Source organism: Streptopelia decaocto (assembly GCF_964273445.1).
Source record: "Streptopelia decaocto genome assembly, chromosome: 2".
NCBI classification, from domain to species: domain Eukaryota; kingdom Metazoa; phylum Chordata; class Aves; order Columbiformes; family Columbidae; genus Streptopelia; species Streptopelia decaocto.
The window spans coordinates 130229070-130249134 of NC_138655.1; the positions used below are offsets into that span (position 1 = coordinate 130229070).

The following is a 20065-nucleotide window of genomic DNA, read 5'->3' on the forward strand; positions in this document are numbered from 1 at the left end:
AAATTTGTTCAAGGAATCAAGATTTGTAAGATGCAATTTGGGAAGTTACAACTATGTTCTTGATTACAAAGATATAAACCTTTAATAACAATTTTCTAAAAGTGCCTGAAAAACATGAAAATGCCATCAGCTTGGCAAGAAACTGCCGTTTTGAGTTTTCTTGACGAATTGACAGCATTCATGTGCTCCTAGAGTGTACAGTCATGTAGATCTGGGATGAGGCAGTTTTCAGCAAATGGCAGGAGGAGTTGTCCAAAATGCTTTTATTTGTAGTGTTAGCAAGAAGGCCAGCTCCTCTTCTGAACCCCTGTGACTTAGGGAAGTCCTGGGTATGAATCAGGACAGAGAGACTAGCAAAATCTCCCGTGAGACCATGTACAAGCTGTGTTGAGGTCAACGTTTGTTGGAATTTTGTGTTCTCTACTGCAGAGAATGGCAGCTCTGTATGAACGGGCTCCAAACTGAACAAAAAAAAAGGCAGCTTTTGTATTTATCTTAAAATAGTTAGATGTTGTTCATAGTTTTGGATACTCTCATTTCAAATGAGAAGTGAATGCATCATTTCCTCAGCTAATCTGTGAATCCAGAGATTCACAGTGTTTGGCTTGACTATTCATGATTTATTTACTTTTTAAAATTCAGACACGGGCATGTGTGTGATGATTTATTCCTCCTTGTAATTGGATACAGTGGTTAAATGATCTTGCATATTATACTTCATTGTCCTTCTGGGATGTGGGCAGCCATGTCTTTAAAACAGCAGCTCCTAATGGAATTGATTCCAGCTCCTGTATATTTACCGTAATCAGTGATGCATTTCTAAAAACTGATTTGGAAAATTATTTTTAAGTATATGTTCTTATATAGCAAGTATTTAGCTAGCTGAAGAGTTGTATGTAGTTCTCAGAGTATTCCGTTAAGAGGAAGAATCATGACCTTCTCTGACAGGCACTCTTTTGTAAAAATAAATACATGCTCACCATTTTGTAACCTGAAAGAAGCTATAGGTAGTGTTACACCGAGCAGAAGTGTCTACCAGCCTGCAGCCACGGTCAAGTGATTGCAGTCTGTTTAAGGAGTCTGTCATCATGTAATTGATGACTTTCAATAGACTAGCCTGGGATGATATAGAAAGGATGCAGCTTCATAGTAAGAAAAAAAAAATCACTAACTGAATAAGCAAAGCAGTTTAATGAAAAAAACCCCTTATTTGCAGAAATAAATGCAGAAAGGTAATGAGTTACCATTTTACATAGAGGCATTCAGAAGCCACAGTGTCTGTGACTGGTGCTATGCAAACACAAAGTAAGAGACACTGTTCTTCCCTGGGAATGTATAGGGTCCACTAAGAAAAAACCTGTCAACCTGATGCAGCAGAGAGGTGGGTACAGCAGCAATAGGGGAAGTCTTGATAGAGAAACAGGGTATGGACACAGTTTGCAGAATTTTAAACAAGGAGGCTATCTCAGTGATCCTATTAGTCCCAGTGTTTGAGATTGTATCTTTTAATAAAAAAACCCAAGTCCTACTAGCAGCAGCTTGAGGAGGCTCTGTCACTTTGTCTCTTATAGCTGAGTTATATTATGTCTACAAACATAGCTATGCTTATGTGGCAGCCTTTACTTCAATCAGACAATAATTTGGTGCTCTTTTTCTTCTACAGATACGTTTACTCTCTTTACTTGAAGGAACATAGTGTCTTTGAAAATTTGACGCCCTGTCTCAAATTGGGTTGCAATTTGTTAACAGATTCAAGAGTTACAGTGGTAAGGGAGAGCAAGAATGACAGACAGTTGGACATACAGTTCAGCTGCAAAAACCTTTTTTCCTCTAGGGAACAAGAAAGAAAAAGAAATGCTGAAGGAAAGTAGAAAGTATGCAGCGGGATCACTCTCCAAATCTCACATTTGGTGGTTTTGGCCCCAATGGCAGGAGGTCACATGCACTGGTATTGCCTGCATGGGACCATGGAGAGATGAGCAGAACAGGAGTGAAGATATTTGGTTTGTGCTCTCAGTCTTGGCAGGTACCTCCCTCCTCCACTGAGTCCCTTTCTGCCTCCCTTTCTCTGTGTGGTGGAAAAATACAGCACGTTTTATAAAAACCGTGCTGGCACTTAGGGTGAAAAAGAGCTATAGAAATGGAAGATGGCAGCAAGCACTAGTCACACCCAGGTGTTGTTATGTATAGTGGTGAAACATGGTCATGGAACAGATGAACAAAGAAAACAGGTTTAATACAGTATCCTATCTGTTATTGCACTTCATGATTTTTACCTTTGTCCTAAACACTGCATCAGATCTGTTTATGCTTGTGCAAAAAGGTACGGTTTACATCCTGGCCAAGGAGATCCCTCTCTGCCCTGTGAAAGTGCAAGGAACAACTAGCAGTGTTGATGAAGGAGTAAAACCTGAACAAACAATTTCTACAAGATACAGAATGCATCTTTTCCATTTGATGTTTTTCAGTTTGTGCACGAAAGATACAATATCGTAAGACTTGGAAAAGAAAGATACAAAAGAAAAAAGCTGACCTATACCAATCCAAGGTTACACCTATCTGAAAGTTGTGTTCTGAGTGTATGTTATGTGACTAAATCAATAAATAACACAAAAAAAATGAAATAATGGCAAAAGTGAATATACACCTTTAGAAAATTACCTCACTGTGTTTTCATCCAGTAGTTGCTTAATATTCCTGCTTTGTTTAACCAAAATATGTAAGCCCATCAAATAAAATCCCTGAGTATTTATGTTACAGCTGAATCAAGGATCTAATGCTGAGCTCTCCGATGAGTGAAAATAGTTTGAAAATTATAAAAATAAATGTGTTCTTTCTCAGAAGTGTAACATTGAAGCAGCCAAAGGTCCTTGCACAAGAACACAGTTCTGCTGCCGCAGAGAATTATGCCCATGCAGGTATTTTAATACTCACAAGCAGCTGAACTCTAGATAATGCCCCTGTATGATCTTTAAATGGTGCAAGCAAGAACCTTTGTTTCTTCTTTCATTCTGCTGTCAGTACAGGCTTGTACTGACAAACCTGATAGTTTGAAGTTGTTAGATGTTCTTAATACATGCAGACTATGTACAAGGCATTTTTTTATTGCCATCTTCCATTAAGTTGTAATAATATGGAGAAAAGCTGTCTTTAATTAGATGTTAACCTGTCATTGGAATGATTTGGGTGTCTCAGTATATAGCAAGTACAATTTCAGGTTCATAATTTAAAGACATATATAATGTAAATAAGTCTACAATTCATGCAATGTTGTGTTTTAACACCACCACGAAACACATCAGGTTTTTTTTTGGTACCCATTCACCACATGGGGAAGCAAAATGCAGCTGCCTTAATTGTGCTCTGACTCTCACTGTGCTGGGTTGATGCTGTGAAGCTGCGCTGTGCTGCACGGGGGAGTGGGGAGCAAGACAGATGTGAGAAATGGGAGATGTAAATATGGCCCTGTTTGGTTTTTGGTTTATTTTGGGTGTCATGTCCCTCCTGCTACCCCTTTCCCAGTACAAGAAGGTCTCTGCTTTGCATTGCAGGTGTTTAGATAAATATTGCACGAGTTATTTTAGAGGTGTCTGGGCAGTGTGTGCCCATCAGCCCGCAGTATTGTACACCCTGGGACAAAATGCTGGAAGTGTGTTCCTTCAGCATTGCAATGAGATTGCAGTATATTAAAGCCTGTCTGGGTCTCCTGTGAGGTTTGCAAGATGTGTTTCCTCCTGCTCCTTATCCCCTGCTTGGTAGAGCCTGTAACACATCCCAGGCACACAGCACCTTTGCTGGGCCTTCTGCCTCCATATGCTGCTTTTGAGGTTACATGGCAGTGGACCACAGCTGCAAAACCCTGACCTGTGTGACCCAATACACCAAAACTGTCCCACCACTTGACCTAATGCATTGCTCTTTCGCATGCTGGAAGAAGTGAGTTATCTGCGGATTAGGCCTAGTGCATGTTATTACCATTTTATGCAGCGATTTGGACCAAATCCAACAGTTCTTGCTCAGATAAAAATGCCATCATTCCCTTTGTAGGCAGTTCTGCCAAATCTACAGAAGCCAGGAGCATGTTGCCAGTGGAGGCTTTGTCGTGCTAGGCTTCCCTGAAGAGATGCTGTGATGTTTACTGCACATGCTCCAGTGCCACATGTTGGGGAGCTTGCACTGCTTAGCATATTTATGATAATTTGGCTCCCAGGGGCAAACGAGATTCTTCTTATGCCTCCTTTCCTGGGCTGAAGCACAAAGAAATTTCCCCTTGCTGCTTTCTAGAGGGAAAATAATAGATCAAAGCTTCTTGCTAAACACTTTTAAAAATACACAGTGTGGATCCGTACATTTCTTTTCCCTTAAGAGACCTATCCCTCTGGTTGGTATGGAAAGCAGCTAGCAGCAGGTGATGGGGATAACACTGCATGCTGAATTCTGGGCATTGCACCTGACCTGCAGAGCTTTAGATGTGGAATTGCTACATGGTGTTTGAAGTGTTCATATTAAGTACCAGTATGGAATGTATTCTGGTCACTATACTTTAGTCGTCATAATCTGCTGGAATGGATATTGTCCAAATACAGTGGATTTTGGAGCCTGTCTTTAGGTGCTGAAGTTAAAACTTTTTTTTGGCTAATATTCTTAACTTATTATTTATTTGAAAATGCTGCCAGTTAAGTTTATATGTATACATATGTACATACATATGTACATACACATATATGTATGTTATTTTTTGGTTGTAAACAGAAAATTTGGGTTTGTATTCACAGAAATGTCACTGAAAAGTAGGCTCTTTTAAAGTATCTCAAGTTGAAGACCCAAACCAGAAGAACTCACAATAACTTTTTGAAGATTATTGTTTCCTAGGAGTAGATTTTCCAGTTCAGCAATGAGAAAGAGAGAAGACATGCCAAACTTGAAACTTGGTTCTTCAATGCCATACAAGTGTGCAGCAAGGATGAAAACAACGAAGATTAAGTACATCTTCCTTTGTATTAGCTCTCAGAAAGTTTAGTGTCTAGTCTAATTTTTGAGTTCCTGTTAAGACTCAACTGTGTGCTGAGCTTGTGAACCTGGGAAAAGGCTTAAGCAGCGGTGAGTGCCTCATAGCCTCTGCTTGGTATGACCTAGCTCGCAGTGGCTGAGGGGCAGGTGATGCTGGCCCTTGCTGTGTGCTCCTGTCTGTCACTGGAGGACAGCTGTGTGCAAGGGGTGCATTGCCACCAGGCACCTAAAGGTCTGAGTGGCCCCGCTGAGGAAGTGAGAGCTCTTGGTGGCACCTGGAATTTGTGTCATTGAGGTGCCTGGGCCAGCGAGCATTGCATCTCTTTGGGTGCCTGGAGATGGGGGTGATGGTAAGGATGCAGAGCTGCCCAGCACGCACCTACACCCCCTGCTCCATCTGCCAGAGTCGTTGGTTTTAAACTGAAAGTGGAGATTCAGGCTGGACATGAGGAAGACATTTTTTACAGTGAGGGTGGTGAAACACTGGACCAGGTTGCCCAGAGAGGTGGTAGATGCCCCATCCCTGGAGATATTCAAGGCTGGGCTGGATGGGGCTCTGAGCAGCCTGATCTAGTTGAAGATGTCCCTGCTCATTTGCAGGGGTTTGGACTACATGACCTTTGGAGGTCCCTTCCAATCCAAACTGTTCTGTGATTCTTTGAAATCCAGGAGCAAGACAGAAGCAGAAAAATGGAAACTTGCGTTGCCCAAAAGGCAGCTGAACCCTGGGTAGAATGATGAGAGGAAACCATTAAATCTTTTATCCTCCATCCTGCTGCTCCAGGCAATCCTGGCCTGGCTGGCTTATTTCAAACAATCGATGGAAAGAGAGGATGGATTTTTTTCTCCTAAAGCACTTTGGGAGATGCCTGGTGTGAACAAGCAGTGGCTGCTTTCTGCAGCGAGGCTTGTGTGAGGCCTTCACATGTGCTTTAAAATATTTCAGTTTACTGTCAAGTGAAGTTTCACTGCATGGAAAGCTTGAATGTTTTAGTTGCAGTAGTCAAGTGGTTTCTTTAACAAAAAGTAGCAATATCTTAGCATGACTGCTATAGGCAATATTTCTAATACTTCAAAATGCATAAGGCGTAACGAATTTGTTCAATAATTTCGAATAACCCCGACCATTATATCTGCACATTAATCACCAGGAGTCCCTCCTACCTGGAAAAAAAAAAGAGCTTCAGATTTCTGTGTGGAAAAATTAGTGCCTCATTAGAGCTAGACAAGCTTGACATTTGCTCTCTGTCTGTGGTCTCAGGGCTTTTTGTCCCTCAAACAAAATATGAAACTGCTCCAATACATGTGATACCAGCAACTGGAATGCAACTTTAGGAGGATCTTTGACCTTACCAGACAGAATGTGTTTGATTCATTCTGCAGATGTTAAAATACTGCCAGAAATTTCTGGGAGATGACCTTAAAAATTATTCCTAGTTCTGACTTTCGTGCTCTAATAAAAAATCTGGTTGTACAGGTTAAATATCTTGCCCTTATGTATTTTATTTTTTCTAGTCTAATGCCAGAAATAAATGGCTTGCTCTTTATTCCTTTGTGCATTGATTTCTCGGGGCTTCAGTGGTTAGATGACATAACTACTTAATTGTTTTAATACATTAGCAGCAAATTATGTATCGATGTTCTTTTTTTTTTTTTATTCCATTGGCCTTTCTTTCTCAACATAGTTTTCATTTTTTCTTCATGCTGTGTCCATCATGGCATAGCATTTAGAGAGGATTTGATTTTGAATTAAGGGCTAATCCTACCAGGTCCTGAGTGCCATTGCCTTCTACTGAACGCAAGGGAGATCCGGGACCACTCAGCACCCTCTCAGATGTGAGCAATATCTTGCTGGATCAGATAGTAATAATAGCAATTTGCATTTACTGTTTGTACTCGGAGACATCCTGACATTTTTAGTAAATTGCTGTGGCATTACAGATTACTGAGAAACTCCTATCTTTGAAAAGAGTTACCCTCAAATAGTTTTTCCATTTCTGCAGAACAGGCAATTTTCTGATTACAACTACAACTCTGGACATGCGTTTGCATTGCTGAAAGGTTTCAGAGCATTTCATAGTATTATGTGAACCAGAACATGCAAAAAGTCTACATGTAACAGTGTCTGCCTTGAGGTATTATTATAATTTTTCTCATTTTACAGAAAGGAGTAAGAGGGGTGACAAGAATTTATCAAGTTTAAGAGCTTCCAGCACTGAGAGCCTGAAAAGCTTGAAAATGTTTTGTTGTAGTCCTCATTTAGTTTAATTTGAACTCAGTGAGTGAGTATTTAAAATGCCAAAAAATATCTATTCCCTATAGAATAGTAAGTAATCAGCATCCATTTTACTCAGGCACAGGGAGCTCATCTGTCAGTTTGCCCAGCTGTAACCCCATCTCATAGGGCTGCTTTTCTTGGTAATTGTGAGAAATGCAAGTTTTAACTATTTCTGAGCAGTTATGGTGTTGCTAATCCCATCAATGAATAGTTTCTTTAAAAAAATTATTTCCAGTATGTCCTTTGAAGTCACAAGGTGCTTTAGCATTACTGAGCCCAGCTTTTCAGTCATACACGGGAAGATAAAGAACCCAAAGATTTCAGTTGGTTTTGGATTTTTTTTTCCCCCAAGTATACTCTGGAGCTTAAGCCTCAGTAAATGTTAGAGAGAGGTGGCTGCTCCACAAGGTGTGGGTGATGCAGTCAAATTAAATGAGAGCAAATTCGAAGTTGTTGGTGATTTTAAAATTTGGAATTCTGGCTGATATTGTTCTGTGTATTAACATAAGGAGATGTCAGGAGCTGACCCCATGGTCATCCCATCATCCTGGCCTTAATCACAAATAGGAAATGGCATAGCCAAAGTTTCAGACTTTGTTCTATGTTGTCTAAAATACATTTCTCTCTTCGTTTTTGTCTTTCTAAACAAAATTCTACCCCCCCACCAAAACACCAAAGAGATCTCATTACTGTGCAAAACTCAGAGTTCCCTCTGATGTTTGAAAAATGCGTGTGTAACCCCAATTCACGTTCCATGCTGCTGGAATTCCTACGTGCTGCCCACCAGTACATTATACTCAGGTTCTGACATGCTTCAGGATGAAGAAGAGCTTATGATCTCCTTCTGTTTGGTATGTTTCTGAAAGATGAATTGAGCAGTAAAGGCATTTAGCTATTTCCTTGGCTTGGAAAGCAGAGCAGTATTTTTAATTCAGTACATGAGTTTTCATCCTTTTATTCAGTTTAATTCTCTCATAGTGAAAACCACAACTGCTGTATAGCAGGGTAAGGACGGCCAAACTGACACTACAGAATTGCCTTAAGAGTAGCTTTAGCCTGTGTGTTAACCATTAATTCTAGTGTCGTGTTCATTCAGTTGGTTTTTATTTTTTTTTCTTTTTCTTTTTTAATCTCCATACAGGTTTGGCCTCCTCCAGCAAGTCCTTGGAGAAAGCTGAATAGCTACTTTGCATAAAGTGGAAAAAGACTTGCATTCCAGTACTTTATCTATATTTTCTTATAATCCGATTTAGTGTGGAATACAAGTCTGAAGAACCCTTAAATCTTTCTGTAATTCTTGCACAGCCATTCACAATGGATTTGTACAGTGCAAAGTGGAAGAGATTTGGGTTCAGAACGGTAATAAGTTTAAAAAAAAAACCCAAACAGATTACTTGTTTTTCACTATTAGTACCTTCTCCCTAACTAATAGTATATGACATAGACTATCTGCACATAAAATAATATAGTCTATATGCACAGTCTATATGTTTATACTCCTCTGTATAGAGGAAGTTACCCTTTGTAAATCATGTCATTATAAGAAAAAAGATCGATGCATTGCTTAATTTAAAATCCCATTGGTTGCCTTGGTTTGCATGGTTTTTTGTTTATTTTTTTTTTCTTAATATTTAAATAAGCATGGGAACAGAAATGCTGTAGAGTGGGAAGAACAGGCTCTAAAAAGTTGCTCTGTAAAGTCCAATATGAAAAAGAGAATGGTTCTTGTCAACTTGGCTATCACAGATTGTCACTGAAAGAGGGAGGACTTGTTTGGCTTATTTTTCACCTTTTTGTTGTTGTTGTTGGTAGCGATTGAGAAGCAGCAAAACAAAAACTATTGAGGGTGTAACAGAGTAATCAGAAAACCAGGACAAACTGGAATTTGTCTTCAAGTTATCTCTTCTTGTGGATATAAAGGGATTAATGACTCAGTGCTGGCATTAGGAATAATTATATCTGGCTTAGCTGGACAGGGTATCTAATAGTAGCAATAGACCAATAGCTATATTCTGAATACAGTTTGAGTTACTGAACATATTTGTAATGTAAATGTGTAAACAATATTGTTTTATCTGTGATGGTCTAAAGACACTGCTTGGTGCACATGCATACTAGTAAATAATACGTGGACATACCATTTGCTAGGCAGGTAATTAGAGAGGTATATCAATCTGTAACACTTGAATATTTCCCTACTTTTCCTTCTTTACTTATTGTGTGATAGCTAAACTGAAATATTTGCTTTTTGAAAACTGTCCTCAGATGTATTTAATTTAACAGAAAGAATTTAACTTTTACTCCATTTTACAAAGGCATGTCCTTTAGATTAAGTCTCTTCTCATGTTTATGTAACAAGTTATTAATGTGAGACCGCTCCACTGATGCCTTGTACAAATGCTGTAGTTTAAGTATATGCTCAAGTTTGAGAAGAGCTCACAGGGGTGAGACATGGCAACACCGTGAAGCATACTGCTTCTCCTGATTTGTTAAATGTGCGTCATGGATGAGTTCTGGCTACAGATCTGTATTCATTTCTGTCCTAAGGCTTTGTAATAGATAACCTGCATAGAGAAGAGGATAGAGAAGGGACGGAAGAAACCACTGAAAATCAAATTTGATGTGTAAACCCATGTGAGAAACACATTTTACCCTCCTGGCATTTAAAAACATGCCCTCACATTGAGTTAATATCTGTAGAGTTGCTGTCTTGGAGAGGAAGGGTATGATCTAGTTAGAGAGGTAAGGGGGCACATGAAAAGCAGCAGGGAATCCTCTGGACTTTTTAAGTACATGGGAATATATGATGTGTTGTTTATCCCAATATATGACCATTTACTGTCTCTGGGACTCAGGATTCCCCTTCCCCACCAAATACACCATAGTTGCCATTGGCTGTCATCACCTTATACATGACATACAGTTTCATCTTCTCATATAGACGTCTTGCTGGGTCCTTTAGCTACCAGCTTGGAGGCAGATGTTCCCTGGGTAATTCACATGTGTGAGAACATCCCATGTGTGTATAGTGCTCTTCTCGTCCCTCAGCCACCCTGAATGTATCTTGTAGAAGGACTTGTGCATCACACAGAGATGGGAAGAACAGTACCAACTGCTCCCAGCAAAGCTGGTGTCCACATTGCCTTATTTCACCTGGGTAAAGGAGGGGACACACATAGCCTGTGAGAAACTGTCTCAACAGAAGCTGGTGTGAATCAATTATTTAATAACAAACAAGCACAGTGCTTGCTTTTTTATTATTTTTATGCCTATGGTACTTGCACACATTCAATATGGTGAGATTACTGCCTTAGGCTGCCCCCAAAAAGCTGCAAGAACAGGAGCCCATTGAACTCGTGCTGATTCTGTTGCATGTTTTAATGAAGCTTTAAAATGCTTGAATTGTCTTTGAAATGAAATATTCCATAGCTGCAAGCTAACTGCATACTTCATAATAATTGCTTAGCCAAATAAAGGAAAATTGTGAGGAACAAAGAAAAATTAGATTGATGGCTAGAAGAAAATGATTAAATAAAAAATTCATGAAGAAGAAAAATTAAAAAACATAGCATAGCATCACAGGCTTTTGCACAAAGACTTCCCTTCCAGTAGGAGCTTTTCTGTTCCAACTATTCCTGTACATTTTATTCTCCCTGTTTGCTACAAATACTAGGAAAACTTATTCTATGGAAATAATGGGAAAGATGGTCACAAATTTATGCATAAACTGGGGCACAGAGTAAAATTTAAAAGCAGAGGTATGCATTTCACTGCCATTCTGAGTGGGGATATGGGGTACTGTAAATAGTTAAAAAAGGCCATTCCAGTTAAATCATTATTTTTTTTTTTTAACTCTTAAATCAATTGTGACCAAACATAAAAACCCCAGAACTAGTTTTGTTCATAATAATCAGCCCAACTTGTACACTTAGAGCCCTTCTTTATTCAAATATACTGCTCTTAGTGGCCATTAGTAACACAAAATAAATAATTTACTGTGAATAAATTCTCTCATGCTTAGCCTTTTGGTTTGCACGTTAAGAACAGCAAATCATTATTTGTGGATATGTATTAATGGCCAAAAGTACCTGAGAAGTGTGCAATTGTTTGTTTGTTTGTTTGTTTTTAACAAATTATTTCTGAAGAGCTGATACACCCCTGGGCTTTATGACCTTGCTATGGCATGGAAAACCATTCTGGAATAATTTTAAATTACAGTGCATTTAGGAAGAAAATACAGAAGATAGTTACAGTGAACAGTAGGGCTTCAGGGTAATACATATAAGCTGGTTGCAGGCATTTTAAAATATGAATATTACTGTAAAGTATTTAGGTGATGTCTGATAAAAGATATTTAATCTAGCAAAAGCACTTTCATTGCTTACTTGTTAAAGTAATTTAATGGATGAGTGATGCTATCAATGGACTACATGTAGAATCCAGACTTTTTTGTTCAAAACATTCCTTTAGGGTTTACTTTTCTAAACAAGTTTAGAGGCAATTTGAAGAGATCTAGACTATGTAGAAGCTACAGGAATCATAATTGGTGAACTTGTCTTCTTCTTTTAGCATTTCCTCTGCACTTGGAAGAAAAAAAAAAATCACTCTGTATACACAAGCACGGCTAAATTGGCTGAGTGATATACCTTGTTTTGATAAGGTTAGAAGCCAAAGACTGTGAATAGAGAGGTGTATGATTGAGCATGCAGAGAGGGAGATGAACAGAGAGCTTAAAACCAGTTGTAAGATATCTGAACAAACACACAATTTTAATCTTCCCTTCACTAATTTTTGAGAGAATTGCATTAGTAATATCTGTAGCATAGTTTTTGCAAGAAAAAAACAGTTTAAGCAAAAAACTCAAATCATAGCAAACCAAGCTTTCTTCTCACTCCAACACATTGGGATGCTGAAAGAATTGAAGGTAGACATCTGGAAAACAGATGATCAGGTATTAAAAATAAACTTTTTAATTGGCATTTCAACAGCAATTAGTATGATAAAGTTACACTATTTTAAACAACTGCAGAGGTTCATTGATAAGCATTCCCGTTTTGCTTCAGCTAGTACACAGAGCTATATATTCTTGAAACTTAGATATCACCTATACAAAGTAGAAAGTTGTGGAAATAATTGGTTGTCAATTTATCTTTGACTGCATGAGGATCACTGCACAGTCACATAGTTTGGTCAAGAACTAAAATGTGGTTGTTGACTCCAAGAACAGCAGTTTCCAAATAAATGTTTGTGAAACCTCCAACTTTAATAGCTGCATTGTATCACCCAAAAGATGTGCAACAGAATGAATAGGTGACCTTTCAGATAGAGGACAAGCTGTTCACAATGTCTTTTCATTGACTGAGACAAAATATTCTTTTTATACGGGGATAATACTTTCCATCATGTTTAACAAAGTTGGTGAAATATAAAGAATTTAATTGTTTAGTTTCTGAATGCAAGGGGTTTTGCTATTTGTCTTCAGATCAGGATTCTTTCTAGACCAGCTGTGCTAAATGCATTGATCTAGCTAGTTGTTTTTTTTTTTTTTTTTTTAAGACAATGGAGGTATTTTGAATCCCATGCTCACAGGGTGAGGTGTCATTAGCTATCCATCCATGTGCTATCCACATGGTATTTGGCTTTCAATCATATATGGATTAATTCTTATTGCTATCCTGCACCACAGCTTTGGGGTCAATAATTTCCTGACAAGGAGGTCCAAGGCAGCTGTAACAGAAATTGTTCTAAATTATGGTGAAATTGCAGCCTTGGTGTGAAAAGCTGCTGGGATGCTCTCAGCTGCACAACATACACAGGCAGGAGCTTGGGCTGTAGCAGATCACAAACAAATAGTGAGAAAATCAGAATCAGGAAAAAAGGACTCACCCTTATCTTTTTCATATGAAGTATGTTTCAACCCTTAATCTTTATAGTTGTAAATCCACCACTTAAATCACAACTGGAGAACTGGTGCTAGCTAGTAACAACTAGTTACACTGGTGAAATATCTTTTGCTATGCAATATAACCGGAATTACTTCTGTTACTGTTCAGCCACTCCATGTTCCTGTTCTTATCTCATAAAGCAGGTGTACAGACCTGTTTTCTTCTTAAAGAAAACACAGTGTATTTACTGGAATTCAAAGAAATGTGGTGAACACAAACTCCTCAAAACTTGAGAAAAATCTTACCATTTTGGGAAGAAAAAATACAAAAAGCCAAATACAAACATTTTTATTTTTGTGTTGACCAATGTAATTCTCATGTCTGCAGAAAACTGAAGATTTTGTTGTTTGTGAACCAAAACCAAATTAATTCCTAGATCACACATCATACATGAGTAATTTACTAAAATTGGAAGCAAATTTGTAAAGAATTGTAGAATAATTTCAATTGGAAATGATCTCTGAAGGCATCTGGTCCAACCTCTTCTCAAAGCAATTCCAGTAAGACCAGGATGCCCAGTGCTTTGTCCAGGCAAGCGCTGAATGTACCTGATGTTGGAGATTCTGAAGTCTGTCTAGGCAACCTGTCCTAGTGGTTGAGCATCCTCAAGGAGAAAAAAAAAATCCCTTGTATCTAGACAAGTTTTCCCTTGTTGTGATCTCTGATGTTTGTCCCTTATCATTTTGCTGCACACCTTCAGGAAAAGTCTGGCTGGGTCTTATCTTTACTCTGCTGTTGGGTTGTCAAAGATCACCACAAGGTTACCCCTGAGCCCTCTCATTCTAGAGCAGACACAATCCTTTCATCCTCCCTCCTGTGTGCTGTAAAGGTTTGGAAAAAAACTGAAACTAGTGTGGCATGGGAATAGGGATGAGAAAGTTTCACTGAGATCCACACTAGCAGTTCTGTTCATCCTGACAACCTGAGGTGCCACAATTGCAGTGGGTAGATATGGTCTGTCAGAAAGTACTTTCAGTCTGTCTTTGAACACCGATAGAAACGAGATTGAGGAGAACACCTTCCATAATGTAATTAAAGAAACCTTAGAGAAAACTTCTTAGCACTTACAGTGATGCCCACAAGACTATCTAAAGATTTGAATATATGTATTTCATGCATCTCAACTACTGTGCATAAACATTAACTACAGTACCTGGCAATCACACATTTCTCTCTCCTGTTATGAAAAGCTTTTCTTCTGCATTTCCAGAATAACTTAGGTGGTGGAGAGGTTGCTTTGCATGCAGCAGAGCCAACCAGAATGGTGGTGCTCATGATAAGGTCTCTTTCTTATTGATTCCTGAACTGTGGCTTATTTTGTGCATAATTCCTGCTTGTTGGTTCTTTGAGAGCTGAGAATGTACTTGTTAAATAAGAATCTGATCTTTGCAGTGGCAACATGTTGGGAACTGTTTGAAACTTAAATTTTGATGCATTCTTTGTGTTTTGGACTTGGAATGGGGAGGGGAATCCTATTCCTGCCATGCACAATAAATGGAGTATATACTCTTTTCCTCCTCAGTAATATGTTCTACCTTGGGCTTTTTTGCCTTCCTCTGCAGAAACTCTCCTGGATGACTTCCTTCTCACGTACACAGTCTTCATGACGACTGATGACTTGTGCCAGGCTCTTCTGAGACAATATCCTTTTGTTGAGTGTTGTACTAACAGGGGTCACACAGTTACACCTAAGTTTATGTATTGTCAAGCCTTATATCAAATGTTGTAAATTGCACACCCAGGATAATTAGTTTTGCTTTTTGCATTATTGATATTATTGAAATACAACTCTCCATGATTATTTTGAGGTTGCATTACTATGACATGCGTAGAAGGTGGACTGCACCTGAGATTTTGGCATCACACCTCAAGAAATGCCTCAACAAATAGGAGAAACTTGGGAAGAGAGCAATTGGAATTATCCATATTCTCCAAAAAAAAAAAAACCAAACAAACAAACAAAAAAAATCACAAAAAAAAAAAAATTGAAACAATTGGGATTGTTCTACTGAAAAAAGGGAAACTATAAATGGAACAGTCTTTCAGGTACCTGAAGGGGAAAGGAAGAATCTGTGCCCATATCCACGCCCAATGGGACAAGAGGCAGTGAGATTAAATTGTTCTAAGACAGATTAATGTTAGATACTAGGATTTTTTTTTCCCATTAAGAAAATAAACATGGGAGTGGAAAATGCGTGAGACAGTAGAATCTCTGATACTGGAGAAAATTAAGAAGAAACTAGAAAATATATTCCAAGGATAACATAGGGTATACTTGAGCCTCTTGTAGGGTTGACTTGGATGGATTAGTTTAGCTGATCTTCTAAGGTCTCTTCTTCTCCAGTCCAATTTTACAAGATTTTGTGGTACCTGGAATTCGATTCAAATCTGTAGCTTCCCAAAGTTCAGTTTATATTGTTTTCTTAATTCAAATAGGTTGTGGCGGAAAAGATTAAACCTGGAAGCATTAAACTAAAACCCGGATGTGAGAGATTCCTAACTGGCATGTGCCTATATATATAAGTAGATATATATACACATATATATTCACCTATTAAAACATTTATAATTTGCATAGTTGGGGAATCAATAAACAGAAAATTCCTACTCTGAGATTGAATGTGCAAAGGTAAAGCTACTTCTGAATAAGCCTGTATCCAAAACATATGCATATGTGTATGTGCATACTTCATGAGAATGCTTGAAAGGTGTATTGAAACAGATGCCTAACTCATTGCAGCAGTGCAATCTCATCTCTTCTGGTTTTGTCTAAAGCTATACAAATCTTTATTACTTTTACCAAATAACATTTGAAATGGGGTTAAAACCTATCCAGACCTGTATGTTAATTCTTAGAATACATATATCTGTGTAATACATTTCAGAATATGTCAAAAATGAAGAACAAGTATTTTACAATCTCTGCTTCTTTTTGTTGTGTGATACATTATAGAAGTCTAACTCCTTCTGAAATAAAAGAAAGGTTTTCTTGTATTTCCAATTACTTCCATAAGCTATGGAGTATTGTTTGATTGAACTTGTACTGTAACATGAACTTGCTTTTCTTTTTTTTTTTATTTTTTTTTTTTTCCTCTTTACCTTTTTTGTTGAAAACATCATCTTTTCACCTTACAAAAGAAAAAATAGTGAAGGGACAGGAACAATGTACAGAGTGGGTATCTTCTGTCATTTGGCGTTTCTGATTTGTGAAAAGACAACAATGGTGGAAATAGATTCTTTCACCTTCTTTTTTTATTTTAATAGTGTTATTTCTGCAGATAGTGTAATTTGTGCAAGAAAAAAGAAACTGCCTTCCTCTGCCTGGGTTTTTTGTTGTTGTTAATGATGCATTGTCCTCCTTCCCACAGACACTCATGTTGGCATCTGTGTGCAGGACAAAGGTTCATTCCCAGTTCTGCTGAAAAGATATGACTCAACATTGTATAATTCCTTTTGAATTGATTTTGCTTTTACAGACTTGCCTCTCTAATCTATAAAGGAAAAAAATCCTGTTGGTACAGAGGATGAACCGACATTTCTATTACTGAGCATTTCATTCCAAAAAAGATGATGAAACTCCTAAAGCTGCACAAGGGATAAAACATTTAAAACTGAGCAATGTATTAAAAAAATCTTTCATTAGCCAACAAAATGGTTGCAAAGTCTTTTCCATCACTTAATTTTGAAGTTTCAGTGAAACCACAGTATTTGTTCCTTAACCTCCCGTACCTATTGCGCTAAGAATCACCAAGGGAAAGAAGACGACTCTGATGTATCTTGTAGGAAACGAAAAGTCTTGCATTTGGTGTCTCAGTGGACTTCTCTCTACAAAGACTGGTTACATGAAGATGAGCATTTAAAACAATTTTTAAAGGTATTGAAATACTTTCTTATGCATTTCACCACTGTTTCATTATCATACTGTGTCTAAAAGGCCCCAACTGCAAAATCTATAAAGCATAATTTTTCACACTTAAATTTTCTCTGTGAAATCTATAATATAAAATGATTTACATGTGTCTTCCTTGAATGCCTTAGAGATAGTCAGTTTGAACAGAAAACCTCTAATGTCAGTACATTCAATGTCAAAAACGTTACTTTCAGACATGGAACTTAGAGAACTCCATGCTCTCTAGAAGATGGGAAAAGTTAGGAAGGTGAGAAATAGAACTACTAAGATGGGAAGGTTCCTTGGACACACTGGTCATGTCTGCCAGAACAGGGACTATAGTTGGTATCCAGAGGATCATGGATGAAAAGAGACTTTTGAGATCCTTGTAAGAGATGCTACTTTGACTGAGGAGTGAAATGCTATCCACAGTGTTCGTCAGGTGCATGTGGAGAGCAGCACAGCTTTAACGTGTTTTTAATAAATAAAATTATGTCCTTACGTATTAGCAAGGATCTTCTGATTTTTCTGAATGAGTTCCAAAAGCTTTTTGTAATTCCCTTGTTTCGGCAAAGACAACCTGAATATTGACCAGTCTGGACATTTAAACAGGAGCACTCTCCTTATGGGTGTTGCATAAATATAATGATGAAATTTACTTTAGTATCCTAGTGCCTGACATGATGCTGTAGGTTTAAGTTTGAGTTATCAAATGTTTGCAGATACTGTTTTATTTTGTAGACGATATACAGAAATGTGTTAGATGATGTATACGAATTTCCCATTCTTGAGAAGGAATTGAAAGAATTTCAGAAGATACTTGGGATGCATCGTCGTCAGTAAGTATTGATTGTATTTGTCATCAATTCTCCTTCTGTTTAGGGTGTAATTTATTTTTCTTGTCATCTTGCTGTAATTCAGTAAAGTGATGAGTGATACAAGTACTATATTCATTTTTACAAATTATCTCTTCTTTAAAATAAAACTAGATTATTCAGTCTTCACTCATGTTTGTTGGATGATGTGTGTGGTTCAGCAGTCACTCCCATCAATTTTGATTGGTATGACTTGTGAGTAGAGTGATACTTTGTGGAAAAGCCAACAAAATTTCCCTCAGAAGCTTCAGTCTGTGATCTCAGATGACACATTCATCATTCTCTCTCGGCAACCTGCAGTACTGAGAAGCAGGTCTCCTTTGCAATAATCACCTCCGTGTTATTTTAATAATAATTATGGTATTTGTAAAAGATATTTCCTTGGCATGTTTTTTCAACAAGTGGAGTTTGTTTCTTTGGTTTGGCTGTTGGGGAAGTGGAAGGATCTGTGTCCCCAAGGGTCACCCTGACTGCTTACCCTGGGGGCTGGAGCTGTGTCCATGTTCTCCAGCAGCTTGTGGGTTGGCAGCATTTCTTTTCATTACATCAATTGTGGGTGTGACAGAATCATCTTCTGTCTGAGCCAGGCACTCTTAGCTTTCCCTGGAGGAGCTCTACAGCCCTTCTATGGTGACCATTTAATGTTAAAAACTTTCTGATGTTGTAAACTTTATAGCAGCTAAAACTTCCTAATCTTTGGCTTGAAATAATAATTTGGATTTTCCTTTTTGTTTCAGCACTGTAGATGAGTATTCACCTCACCGAAAGGTAAGGCAAGCCTGATTGTTGCAGGTTGCTAGCTAACTCATCATCTCACTTTCTTCCCCCCTCCACACTTTACTCTTTTTTTCTTGACTTGTCAATTGAAAGTGACTGGTGGCCAAACACATGACAGGATACATCAGTGAGGTTAGGCTTGCAACGTTGCTTAAGGATTTTTTTTCCTGCCAGCGCAGCCTGCAGATCAGCTGCATGAGCTAACCTGCAGTGGCTGTGACAGTATTAGCATCTTAACAAGACGCTCTGAGATGTCAGAATTCAGGAGAGCCCTGGGAGCATGTCCCCACTGGGCTGGAGAGATGTAGCAACCTGGGCAAACCAGGCTGAGCACAGGCATGGACTACAGATGTCAAACAGACACAGCAAAGGGGGAATATGTTGTGACAGGGACAGAGAAAGAAAGAAAGAGAGAAACATGAATCTGTCTATTTAACCAGACGGAGAAGATGCAGCCAGAGAAAGTTGGCGTACAGACTGCACAGAGGTGAATTGCTGTGCTCTTCAAATTTACTGGGATGAAGCTGAAGTGTGTAATAAGCTTAAAATATTACTGCAGAAATGTGGAAGGCAGAACATGAGATTGTACTGAAATTGCTAAATAGGCTGATTGGTACATAGGAGACGTATGTAAGAATAAATGTATAGGATATGGACTTGCACATGGCTACAGAGAACCTTGAATCACTTAGGCTGCTCAGCCTAGGCATGTCCTGCTTCCTCCAAAATCCCCACCCAGGTCATTATTTAGTAAGGCACTGATCCAAGAAAGGGTGGGTGGATTTCCTAAGAACTGAAACCTTTTTGGCCAGATGTATGGGCTGAATGCTGTGTTGTGTGAATTACTGCTTTGTAAAGGGCAAGGATGCAGAGAGTCACTGCTGTCTCTTTTTTTTTCTCTTCTCTCTCTCACACTACCTCACAGAATAAAACATTTTTCCACCAGTTCAGTGTAAAGGAGAACTGGCTGCAGCACAGAGGAACCATGAATGAAACAGAAGAAAGTAAGTATATTTAAAAGAGTGCAGAAAAAAACTTCAAAACTGCAAAATTGTTACTCAAAGGCTGCTCATAATGTAATTTTTTTTTTAACTGACGTATAGCTTCTGAACAGGACCTTAGGGCCATAAAAAAGGAGAGATTTGACTTGTGTAAGGTTACCTTTCCACCTCCTACTCTGCAGGGGTTCAAGAGTGACATGGCATCTCAAGGGCTTTTTGGCCCCATTGGGTTCCTCCAGCAGCCCCGTAGCAGAGCTGTGTGCCTCCAGGAGTGCTAGCAGCCTCGCCAG

At 38.5% G+C, this 20065-nt stretch overlaps 1 protein-coding gene across 5 annotated transcripts in view; it reads left to right on the forward strand.

Moving 5' to 3' along the window:
* Positions 1-20065, forward strand: part of RAPGEF5 (Rap guanine nucleotide exchange factor 5) — a 194007-nt gene that overhangs the window by 109947 nt on the left and 63995 nt on the right. For all 5 annotated transcript variants that reach the window (XM_082047112.1, XM_082047108.1, XM_082047109.1 and 2 more), the window contains exons 12-16: positions 14796-14874; positions 16963-17107; positions 17864-17961; positions 18735-18765; positions 19700-19778. In XM_082047112.1, the coding sequence (XP_081903238.1) occupies positions 14796-14874; positions 16963-17107; positions 17864-17961; positions 18735-18765; positions 19700-19778 (432 nt within the window). The remainder of the gene's footprint in view (positions 1-14795; positions 14875-16962; positions 17108-17863; positions 17962-18734; positions 18766-19699; positions 19779-20065) is intronic.